The 13011-nt window shown below is 42.7% G+C and overlaps 2 protein-coding genes across 4 annotated transcripts in view; both read right to left on the bottom strand.

Annotated features, from left to right (window-relative positions):
* LOC139749538 (uncharacterized) overlaps positions 1 to 4251 on the bottom strand; it is a 19379-nt gene extending 15128 nt beyond the window's left edge. Inside the window, exons 1-2 of one of the 3 annotated variants that reach the window (XM_071663517.1) lie at positions 2100 to 4251; positions 169 to 282 (exon numbers count right to left, since the gene is read on the bottom strand). In XM_071663517.1, coding sequence (XP_071519618.1) covers positions 169 to 260 — 92 coding nt within the window. In that variant the 5' untranslated portion in view covers positions 261 to 282; positions 2100 to 4251. Of the gene's footprint in view, positions 1 to 168; positions 283 to 688; positions 711 to 1536; positions 1673 to 2099 lie in introns of those variants that run through there. The other 2 variants (XM_071663516.1, XM_071663518.1) reach the window with 2 other exon arrangements.
* On the bottom strand, positions 2310 to 4241 carry LOC139749537 (stromelysin-3-like). The gene has a single exon (XM_071663515.1). It carries the CDS (start codon positions 4239 to 4241, stop codon positions 2310 to 2312), a length of 1932 nt encoding a protein of 643 aa, XP_071519616.1.
* Positions 4252 to 13011: the final 8760 nt, after the last annotated feature.

The raw sequence follows: 13011 nt of genomic DNA on the forward strand, positions 1-13011 counted from the left end.
AGAAAAGGAAGCGGAGGATAGTTCAGAGTAGAAGTTTTGGGGCGGTAACGAGAGGAGGAAAGTGAGTGGGTTCTTCCACTCGTGTCAGAATGTGGCTAACAGATGTGGCTAACCGACTCACACGGGGCACATAATACCTCACGATGCCAAACACAGACTCAAACCTACGAGTCACTGAGAGTCAGCCTGGGGCAGAGAGTCATCATCACGACTAGCATCTTCACCATCACGTTCACCTCCGTCAGCGTCTTCACCCTCATCTTCGGGGACGTGTTTCCGCACCTTTGGAAGAGGTGACGTGCAATGAGGGGTTAGGTCGGCCACATATCATAACATTTACCACAACCCACATTATACCTCAAGACTGAGGACCCACTTTTTATGAGGACCCACTTTTTATCCAGTTCCTCTTGAAACTTGAATTGACTTACTTAATCTACTTGGATTTACAAACATGTGCATAAGTACCAGATAAGCATTAGATGAGCACAAGTGAGACCCCCAAGATAAGAGAGAAGGTCCGAGGGTTGACGATAACGCTTGCCCCCTCCCCTCTTACCGAGTACACCCCCCCTCCCCCCCGACAGACTATCTGGACAAGAAGTCAAGATTGAAAATATATATGATAAGAGATAAGAGCTGGCCACAAGTTATCCTCGAATTGTTGAGTATCATCCCTCGATCATACCATCCTCTTACACTTCACCACAGCCGCCCACCACCACCACAATCACCCGCCGACCACAACCGCCACTACCACAGCCGCTCACTTCCACTTCCACTGCAACCCGGCACTGCCACCACTACCACAGCCACCCACCATCACCACAGTCACCCACCATCACCACTGCCACCCACCATCACCACTACCACCCACCATAACCACCGCCACCCAATATCACCAGTGCCACCCACCGTCACCATACCACCCACCATCACCATAGCCACCCACCATAACCTCAGCCACCCACCATCACCACAACCACCCACCATAACCACGGCCACCCAACACCAACAAAGCCACCCAACACAACCACAGCCACTCATCACCATCACAGCCACACACCATCACCACAGCCACCCACCATCACGTCAGCCACCCATCATCACCACAGCCACCCAAAACCACCTCAGCCACCCACCATCACCACAGTCACCTACCAGTACCACAGCCATCCACAACAACACAGACACACCACCACAACACAGTCACCCACCACAACACAGCCACTCACCTCCACAACTACCCACCACAACTCAGCCATTCACCACCACTACCACCAACCACAACACAAATACTCACCACCACAACCACCAACCACAACACAAACACACCACCACAGCACGGTCACCCACCATCACCACAGCCTCCCACCACCATCAGAGCCACTAACAAAGCCCAGCGATCCTCCACCACCACCAGTCACCCACCAGAACTCAACCAATACCACACATCCACCCATCACAGCACAACCGCCCACCACCCTCACAACCGCCCACCACACTTCACCCACCAACCAGACCTCAGCCACCCACCTGTGCAGCAGGAGAGATGTCCGTGGTGTCTGTACCGGGAGACTTCCGTGTGTGGCGGACCACGGGTGAGTGGCTGGCTGGCTGGCTGCAGGTTGAGGACCCCAGCGCCTACATCTTGCCGGGTCGGTCAGCCTGATTATCTTATCTTGGAACACTACAGTAACCCGGCTTACCATACTGACCCCATGTAGGTACCTCGCCACTCTTTCACTGACCCCATGTCGGTACCTCACCACTGTCTCTGACCCCATGTAGGTACCTCACCATTGTCTCACTGACCCCATGTAGGTAGCCCTACCACTGTCTCACTGACTCCATTTAGGTAGCCCCACCACTGTCTCTGACCCCATGTAGATACCCCTACCACTGTCTCATTGACTCCATTTAGGTAGCCCCACCACCGTCTCTGACCCCATGTAGGTAGCCCCACCACTGTCTCTGACCCCATGTAGGTAGCCCCACCACTGTACATGTTTCACATGGACGAGAGACTGTTCATAATGATGCAGGACTGGAGCTCTTTAGCCAAATATCAACAATGGAAAAGTTTCGATTTCTCTTACCTGGACAGAGAGTGAGTGAGGGGTTCCTGGTGAGGGAGGAAGGACTTGCGAGGTTAGGCGAGGGGCAGGATCCACTGCTATCAGAGCGCTTGAGACACGAACACAACACACGATATCGACGAAGGTTTAGTCTACAAAGATTTATTATGCTTTAGGGAACAACTTGCCCAGCACGAACTGTTTTTGATAAAGATGACAGTGTTTGATAATTCACCAATACAACGGGTTATTAGTGTAGCTTATACGTCGCCAGAGGACAGCGAGCCAACTTAGCAGGTGAAGGAGGCTGGAAGGAACCATAATAGAGACGGAGTCAGCGGAGCAGAGCTGGTGATCCCGCTGGTTGTGGTGCGGGCAGCTGAGCCAGTAGGGGGATATCAGCAAGGGAGGATCCGACATCCTCATCTCTAGACTGTCGAAGCTCCAGTACACACGGCCCGCGAAGAAGTAGGTGGCTGAACGGATGGTGAGGGCTGAGGAGTAGTGGCGAGGGAGGCCCCTCCACACGGCCACGTCCCTCGGATAGTCCATCTCGGCCAGGCCATCCCAGCCAAGCCTCCAGTAACGGTCGCCACTGAACAGGTACACCCGTCCGTTGTGGCCCCACATCATCGCGGCGTCTAGGTGACTCGCGTTCACTCCCAGGTCCGCCAGCTCGCCCTTCCGCTTGAGCCGAAGGTTTCCTCTTAATTCGTAGTAAGTCGGGCCTATGAAGAACACCAGTGACCGTGTCTGGGTGGAGTAGACCGCATCGATGTGATCTAGTTTTCTGGGCAGTCCAGGGAACCTACGCCAGATTAGTTGCGGAGACTCGTTATCGTAGAAACGTCCTCTCCTGTCGATACGCCAGTAGAACTTGTCCTTGAAAAAGAAGAGCTCGCCTCGATACTCCGTTACAGCATCGAAGTCGGTGTTGCAGGTGTCGGGAACATCCGATGATGGGGGTTCGATAGGGCACAGTGATGGCTGGGGGACGACTGGGGGTCTGGTCGTAGGCCTTACTGGGGGTCTGGTCGGAGGCCTTACTGGGGGTCTGGTCGGAGGCCTTACTGGGGGTCTGGTCGGAGGTCTTACTGGGGGTCTAGTCGGAGGTCTTATTGTAGGTCTGGTCGGAGGTCTTACTGTAGGTTTGGTCGGAGGTCTTCCTGGAGGTCTGGTCGGAGGTCTGGTCTGAGGTCTAGGAGTTGTAGGTGTGTCGGGAGTGAATGGAGGTGCGAAGGAAGTGGTGGTGGGATCCTGCGGTCTGCCATACAGGGCTTGGATACCGTACGTGTCGTCCAGGGGCAGTGCGAAGTCTTCGGGGTACTCCTGGTAGTAAGGCGCCATAAGAGCGTCATCCACATCAGAGTGGCGAAGGCCCAGCGAATGACCAAGCTCGTGGGCTGCGGTCACCAGCAGACTACTGGTCTCATATTTGTTGACCAAATGGTGAGGAACGAACTTCTCCGCATCGTCGAAGTGCATATCCCCGCCAATTCCTCGTCCTGGGTAGAAGGCGTGGGCCAAAGTCCCTCCCGGCCCGTCGAATATGTAACCATCGTCGTGGTTTCCTTCGAGAAAATCTATGTATATATCTACTTTGGGTGTGTTCTTGTGAACCTCGGTGAACTTTAACACAGAGGCCCGCTCCCACACCTTCATGGCTGCGGACATTTGTTGTCTAATGGTTCCCTCAGACAACCTGTCCACGTTCCGACTCGGTGTCCTCAGCGTCCACGTCAGTTCTGTTTTGTCCCATTTCTTCCCGTGAAGGGAGTACCGACGTACGCGTCTGCCTGTCGTGTTTACTATACCAGCTGCCTCATCTTCGTCTATGACTCCACAGAACCTAACCCTCCTTTTTCCTGGAACCGTATTCTGCTGAGACCAAGATTCGTTCCTGTTTCCGAAGGTTCCGTCAGTGGCAGCTGCATGTACGACCGAGGTTTCTGTCAGGGCCAGGGATGGTGTGACGTCGTCAGGCCTGCAGGAGCTGTTAACGGCCTGACCTTGGCTATCGCAGTTTGAAACATTCCCCACAGGATGCCACATCATGGCGGTACCTTCTTGACCCGAAGGGTGAACACTAGCAGCAGTTAGGAAAATAAGAGCGAGCCTCACGTACGTTGCCGTGGCTAGGTGGTCTGTCATCATGTACCTCATTGTCCTCAATGCTCCAACTCTTCCCTGCCTGCCACACCACCACACAACCTTCTCTATACTACACTAATATGACACTTTTCTGAACATGTTTGATATTATCCCAAGCGACAGTGGACGTTTATATCACACCTGGATGCCCTCCACATCCAGGTAACGCCCCGGGAGCTTATATCCCGGAGGCCCGCACCTTGTGTGGTATATTCTCTGTGTCCTGCCACACGATATGGGAATTTCTCCCTTTACATATACACTTGAATCTAAGGAAATAACTTAGGGCAGTATTAACTCCTAGATGCTCCGACAGGACAGGAGTCCTCACACAACCACTGGTCGACTGACAGGATACGACCAGAAACCCCACACGCGCGCGCGCGCGTACCGTCAGGAAAGCCAGCTGATAAGGCTTTGGGACACCACATTAGTCGTCAGATGCACCTTCACGGGTGCCCACCATGCCGACTATGGCTTTGCTGTGTACAAAACCGTGGCAGACGAAAATTACACAAGTAATGATTTAAACGACTTCATACGTTAGTTGACATGAAAACCATGTTTCTTTATCTTGTCAAGAATGCGTGTGAGATGTACGATGAACTGTTGATATATATATATATATATATATATATATATATATATATATATATATATATATATATATATATATATATATATATATACCAGTGTTACCATAGAGCTGTTAGTTAATATGGACAACTGAGAAGTGGCGTACATGATCAGGGAGAGATGGTGTGGTTACATGTGGTAGGATGTGGCAATTATGGTGTGGTTACATTTAGTGGGATGTGTCAATAATGGCGTGGGTACATGTGGTGGGATGTGGCAATGATGATGGAGTTCCATGTGGTAGGATGTAGCAATAATGTAGTTACATGTAGTGGGATGTGGGCGTAGCGGTGTGGTTACATGTAATGGGATGTGGTCGTGATGTGGTCACGTAGTGGGATGTGATCGTAACGGTGTGGTTACATGTAGTGGAATGTGGTCATGATGATGTGGTCATGTAGTGGGATGTGGTTGTGATGGTGTGGTTACATGTAGTGGAATGTGGTTGTGATAGTGTGGTCACACTTAGTGGGATTCGGTCACATGTAGTGGGATGTGGTCGCAATGGTGTGGTTACTTGTAATGGGATGTGGTGATGGTGTGGTCACATGTAGTGGGATGTGGTCGTAATGGTGTGGTTACATGTAGTGAGATGTGGTCGTGATGATGTGGTCACATGTAGTTGAATGTGATTGTGATGGTGTGGTTGCATGTAGTGGGATGTGGTCATGATGATGTGGTCACATGTAGTGGGATGTCATAATGGTGTGGTTACATGTAGTGGGATGTGGTGTTGATGGTGTGGTCACATGTTGTGGGATGTGGTTGTAATGGTGTGGTTACATGTAGTGAGATGTGGTCATGATGATGTGGTCACGTAGTGGGGTATGGTCATGATGGTGTGATTACATGTAGTGGGATGTGGTCACATGTAATGGGATGTGGTCATAATGGTTTGGTTACATGTAGTGGGATGTGATTGTGATGATGTGGTCACATATAGTGGGATGTGGTCGTGATGGTGTGATTACATGTAGTGGGATGTGGTCATGGTGATGTGGTCACATGTAGTGGGTTGTGGTCTTGATGGTGGGGTCACATGTGGTGGGATGTGGTTGTGATGGTGTGGTGACATGTATTGGGATTTGGTCGTGATGGTGTGGTCAGATGTAGTGAGATTTGGTCATGATGGTGTGGTTACATGTAGTGGGATGTGGTCGTGATGGTGTGGTCACATGTAGTGGGATGTGGTCGTGATGATGTGGTTACATTTTGTGGGATGTAGTCGTGATGGTGTGGTCACGTGGGATGTGGTCATCATAATCTGGTTAAATGTAGTGAGATGTAGTTGTGATGGTGTGGAATATCTTTCTGTAGTTCCTCTTAACACATCTATACATAGAAAAACACCTGAAAACTATGATAGTTGTATCGACTGGTTGTCCAACTTTATATCTTGCTGAATTCTGCTGTACATCCTTTGTTCTAGGTTCCAGTGGCTGTAGGGAAGCCTAGTTACTTTCATGTTATAAAGGAAAGTCCTCACTCTACATGTATAGAAGCACTTCACTATGTCATGTTTCAGTTTTAAAACAAAAAATTTTTGGGCTTAAATAATTCCTTGATGTATTGCCTGCAATTTTTGGTATTTTTGCAAGGGTAATAAATAGATTTGCTTGAAAATGTCAGGATAAGAAAAATTTTTCATGTTCAGTTCAAATATGGGTTTGAAATATATATTGTGGGACATTAAAACCTGTAAATGAATAATTAAAACTGCAGTATTATATGATGAAATGCTTCTATACTTGAAATGATAATGGAAAATACCCGATTAATATGAACTGAATAAATGACACAATCTTATTTAAATGTAATAATTAATGACAGACCTTAATGAACTGCAAATAGTACTTCAAGCCCAGATTCATATACAGCATGAAAGATAGTCCTTATACTTACATTTTTCTTTTGAAAATGTATTATAACATGATAAAACGCTTCTGTGCTTGAAATAATCATAGAAAATATCTAATAATGCTTTCCTTGGCCAAAATATACCCGATTAATACAAATTGAATGAATAACAAAGTCTTCTTGAAATATATTTATCTCTTCATTATACTTAATCGCTGTTGCCTGCGTCGGAGAGGTAGCGCCAGGAAACAGATGAAGAATGGCCCATCCACTCATATACATATCGACGTATACATACATATATATAGACATACACATATATAAACATGTACATATTCGTACTTGCTTGCCTTCATTAATTTCTGTCGCTACTTCGCCACACAGGAAATAGCGTCGCTACCCCCTGCTTCAGTGAGGTAGTGCCAAGAAAACAGACAAAAAAAGGGCACATTCGTTCACACTCAGTCTCTAGCTGTCATAACCTGGAACCAGTATTTTAATCCCAGATTTGCACCAGCATGAAAAATATTCCTCATACTGAAGTTTTCAAAGAAATCCAGTGCGGAAAAATGCAAAAAAAAATTGCAGAATATTCTTAGACCAAAAAAATTAAAAGAAAAATAATATTATGTGGTAAAGAACTTTTATACTTGAAATAATCATGGAAAATATTCAGTAATGCTTAACATGAAAAATAGCCATATAGTGAAGTTTTTAAAGAAATCTATTCACCTCAAAAAAATACCAACATTTGCAGTTTTTGGTATTTTTGTAAGGGTGATAGATTTGCTTGGAAACCTTTGAGTAAGGAGTATTTATCATGCTGAATTCGAATCTGAGGGTGAAATATATTTTGAGTGACATTGAGGCCTGTAAATAGGTAATTAGTGTTTGCTCTTTCAGAAGACTGAGTATTCTGGTTGTATTTACTATCTGTCACCTTGGGCAAGCATTATGAGATATTTTCTGTGATTATTTCGAGTATAGAAACACTTCATAATGTTATATTTTAATTATAAAGCAAAAAGATTTTTGGGCTAAAAAATTCCCTGAACAACTATTGACTGCATCTTTTTTTATTTTTGTAAGGGAAATAGATGTGCTTGAAATCCTCAACACAAGGACAATTTTCCGTGCTTAAATCATACATAGGGTTGAAATGTATATTGCAGGACATTGAGGCCTGTAAATAGGCAATTAGTGGTTACAGTTCATATATATTCAGTATCTGTTGCCTTGGGAAAGCTTTATCAGATATTTTCAGTTATTATTAGAAGTGTAGAAGCTGTTCATTATATTACATTTCAATTTTGAAACGAGAAAGTTTTTCCACTAAAAAACTCCTTGAATTTTTTTTTGTCAGGACAGTAGATTTGTATGAAAACATCTGTATAAGTACTATTTTTCCTGTTGAATTCGAATTTAGGGGACATTAAAGCCTATAATGTCATTAGTAGCTAGTCTTTTTGAAGATTCTGTGATTATTTGCTTTGTATTTTTTAGTATCTGTCGCCTTGTATGAGCATTATGAGATATTTTCTATTATAATTTCAATTTTGGTATTTTGCAAGGATAATAGACTTGCTTGAAAATGTCAGTATAAGGATTATTTTTCATGTCAGATTCAAATCTGGGGTTGAAATATATGTTAGAGGACAATAAGGGTTGTAGATAAGTAGTTAATTGTTACTTTTTTGGTAGATTCTGTGAGTTCGGTTCCTATTTATCAGGTGTCTGTCGCCTTAGGCCTGTAAATAAGTAATTAGTTGTTACTCTTTTTGAAGATTCTCCTATTATTCGGTTCGTATTTATTATCTGGTGTATTGGGCAAGCATTATGGGATATTTATGTGATTATTTCAAATATAAAAACAATTCATTGGGTCATATTTCAATTCTAAACCAAAAAGATTTATTTTTTAGCTAAAACTTTTCCTGCAAGTTTGATATTTTCATGTTGAATTCAACTCTGTGGTTGAAGTATATGTTAGAGGGCATTAAGATCTTTAAATAAGTAATTAATGATTACTCCTTTGGAATATTCTGATAATTCGATTCATATTTATTGGGTATCTGTCGGTGCGGGAAGTAATGAGATTTCTATTCGTAATTGTTTGAAGTATAGAAGTGTTTCATTATGTCATATTCTAATTTTAAAGCAAAATAGTTTTTTGGGTAAGAAAATCCCTTGGACAATTGCTTGCAATTATTGGTTTTCTTGCACTAAAAAATTCCTGCAGTTTTTGGATTTTTTTTTTTTTTTTTTTTTTTTGCTTTGTCGCTGTCTCCCTGCGTTTGCGAGGTAGCGCAAGGAAACAGATGAAAGAAATGGCCCAACCCACCCCCATACACATGTATATACATACGTCCACACACGCAAATATACATACCTACACAGCTTTCCATGGTTTACCCCAGACGCTTCACATGCCCTGATTCAATCCACTGACAGCACGTCAACCCCGGTATACCACATCGATCCAATTCACTCTATTCCTTGCCCTCCTTTCACCCTCCTGCATGTTCAGGCCCCGATCACACAAAATCTTTTTCACTCCATCTTTCCACCTGCAATTTGGTCTCCCACTTCTCGTTCCCTCCACCTCCAACACATATATCCTCTTGGTCAATCTTTCCTCACTCATTCTCTCCATGTGCCCAAACCATTTCAAAACACCCTCTTCTGCTCTCTCAACCAGGCTCTTTTTATTTCCACACATCTCTCTTACCCTTAAGTTACTTACTCGATCAAACCACCTCACACCACACATTGTCCTCAAACATCTCATTTCCAGCACATCCATCCTCCTGCGCACAACTCTATCCATAGCCCACGCCTCGTAACCATACAACATTGTTGGAACCACTATTCCTTCAAACATACCCATTTTTGCTTTCCGAGATAATGTTCTCAACTTCCACACATTCTTCAAGGCTCCCAGATTTTTCGCCCCCTCCCCCACCCTATGATCCACTTCTGTTGTATATGGTAATATGTTTATTTGAAAAACTCAGCATAAGAACTATTTGAATCTCAGGTTGAAATATATGATGGGGACATTAGGGACTGTGAATAAGTAATTAGTTGTTACTCTCAGAAAATTCTTTGATTATTCTGTGTATTCATCAAGTATCTGTCTTATTGGGAAGCATTATGAGATATTTTCTGACATTATTTCCAGTATAGAAGTGTTTCATTGTGTCATATTTAAATTTCAAACCAAAAATGTTTTTGTGTTATAAAACATTCCCTGAAGTTACATAGCTTTTAGTATTTTTGTAAGGATAATAGATTTGCTTGAATTTTCAAGTTGAATTTGAAACTGGCATTGACGTGTATGTTGTAGGGCTTAATATTAATGCTTGTAAATAGTAATTAATGGTTACTCAATTGGAATATACTGTGATTATTCGGTTCATATTTATTGGTTGTCTCAGCTTAGGGAGGATTAATGAGATATTTTCTGTGATTATTTCAAGTATAGGAGCTTTTCGTTATGTCTTATTACGATTCTAAAACAAAATGTTTTTTGGGTTGAAAAATTCCATTTTTTCATTTTTGTAAGGGTAATTGATTCGTTTGAAAACCTCAGGATGAGGACTTTTATTTTTTATTTTTGATAGGGTGATAAATTTGAAAACCTCAGCATAAGGACTGTTTTTTGTGTAAATCAGTTCTAACTCTTTCACCATCTTTGTTGCCCTCACCTGTTAGTTCTTTGTGTATTTTTTAGCACAGTAGCAACACTTGGCTGAATTTGGGATGTGAACAGCTTGCTGAAATTTTTTTATTTGTGTATTTGACTTCAGTTCCAATGTTTGCCAGCATTTAATTTGTCTCCTTTATTATTTCTGAAGGTGGGCTTGGCAAAAGTATAGGTTCTATGTCGACTGCCAAGTCCCTTTTGCTTTAAGATTCTTGCAGCTTATTTCCTGCTTGATGATATTATCAGTCTTGCTTCACTTTGTCACATATCAGTAAATTGCATTTACTCACGTTGAATTTCATTAGCTACATAAGCGAGTGTAATTACTTACTAGTACTTTGCAGGGAGGAAGTTTTACAATTGTGGGAACCTCATCTTTTAAACCTCTTCCACTATCATACAGTTTTCAAACTTCCATATACTGTATGCATTTACTTTTTCCTCATCAAGTTTACAGCAGTCATTCACCACTTTTGTTACCATTTTTTTTATTTCAAGTTTCATGGTTTGCCATTTAATTGTTGTGTCCCTACAGGTTACAAGAACTGTTTATTTTATGTCTTCAGGTCATCCCCTACTTCTCTCTTCCGTGGTGTGTTTGTAATGAGCTCAAATGTGTCTGTGTATTTAAGGAGGGAGCTTTGTTTTTGTGGGGCTTCACCTTTTATACTTTCATTTTGACTTATGGACTTCTGAATTCTCCATTATTATCTCATACTCCTGTTTGACTGGCATGCTGCGGAAGAGAAGAAAAAGGCATGTGGTGGATTGCTTGAAAGAAACATATCAGCAGAAGTTCAGCAAAGGAGAGAAGAATATTAAGAATATTAAGAATGTTAAGAAGCTGATGGGGGAAGGCAAAGAATGGGTCCCTTAATAGAACAATGAAGGGTAGATGTGTAAGAATGGATGTGAAGAAAGGACAAAGGGACAGCATAGTCCTCCTGACCCTGACCTATGCAGCCAAAACATGGAATGAGTCACAGTAAAAAAAATCATGCTGTGGAAATAACTAATTGAGAGGAGCAAGAGCTAGCGGTGGGGACACACATGCAGCCAGCTCTCCAGAGCAAAAACCAAATTAATACCTATAGAAGAGGGAAAGTGAACCAACACAGAGGCATAGGACACGAATATCAAGTTTGGAAGTTACCCTAGGAGAGTTTATAAGTCGGACCACTTTCAGAAGAAAAGAAGTTTCAACACCCAGTTTCTTAGAGGCAGACTTACCTTTTTTTGTAATGTGGGGTGTCCAAGAAAGAGTGGGTGTTACAGTAATATCATATACAGTGAGTCAAGAAGTGGAATTACATAACCATCAAAGGAAAGACAAGAGTTGTAATAGGAGCAGCCGAATTGAAGGATGTGGGTGAATGCAGTGTTATGAGCATATGAATCCATTTAGGTCTTTCTTTTTTCTTTTAAACTATTCGCCATTTCCCGCGTTAGCGAGGTAGCGCTAAGAACAGAGGACTGGGCCTTTTTTGGAATATCCTCAACTGGCCCCCTCTGTTCCTTCTTTTGGAAAATTTAAAAAAAATCCATTTAGGTATTTGTGGAAAAGAAATTGTTGAAAAAAAAAGGAAAAAAAGTGTAGGGGACAGGACAGAACTTTGAGGGACACCACTATTAATGGAAAAATGGGGGGAGGCTGATCCATCAACATCCACAGAGACAGATCAGCCTGAGAGCAAGCTAAACATGAAGGAGCAAAGTGAGGTAAGGAAGCCAAAAGAGGGGAGCTTAGAGATGAGACCTCAATGCCTCATCGTTAAAAGCTTTGGATATGTCAAAGACAACTTCATGTGACTCCCAAAGTCTTTCACAGATTTCAGACATTTGTAAAATAGGAATGAATATCTCCAGTTGATCTCGCCTTATGGAAACCATACTGGTGATCATAGAGGTTACTGTAGATTTCAAAGCGGCTTAGGATATGGAAGTTGAGGAGGGATTCAAAGACTTTGGAAATGGTAGGTGTCAAAGTAATAGAGGGGTAAAGGAATGTTAAAGTCATCCAAGGTGGAGTTAGAGGAGAAAAGGGAAACAAAGAGAGTTGTTTTGTCTATGGGAGACAGAGATATAGTACCATCAGAATGGAAAATTGAAGGAAAGGTGGAGCAACATTAGTTGTTAGCAATGCCCTTACTTAAAGACCAGAAAGAACTATCAGTGGATAATGAGGAGAGGTTCCCGCACTCCCTCAGTGGGAGTTACTCTAGTGAATGGGCACCAGATATATATATATATATATATATATATATATATATATATATATATATATATATATATATATATTTTTTTTTCTTTTTTTTTTTTATACTTTGTCGCTGTCTCCCGCGTTTGCGAGGTAGCGTATATATATATATATATATATATATATATATATATATATATATATATATATATATATATATATATATATATATATTTATGAATAAGAGCAAGGTTATTAGGTACAGTAGGGTTGAGGGTCAAGTCAATTGGGAGGTAAGTTTGAATGGAGAAAAACTGGAGGAAGTAAAGTGTTTTAGATATCTGGGAGCGGATCTGGCAGCGGTTGGAACCATGGAAGCGGAAGTG

Source organism: Panulirus ornatus, chromosome 7 (assembly GCF_036320965.1).
Source record: "Panulirus ornatus isolate Po-2019 chromosome 7, ASM3632096v1, whole genome shotgun sequence".
Taxonomy (NCBI): domain Eukaryota; kingdom Metazoa; phylum Arthropoda; class Malacostraca; order Decapoda; family Palinuridae; genus Panulirus; species Panulirus ornatus.

Bases quoted from the DNA above. Each gene is read 5' to 3' on its own strand.
- LOC139749537 (XM_071663515.1), bottom strand. From the start codon at position 4,241: ATGAGGTACATGATGACAGACCACCTAGCCACGGCAACGTACGTGAGG.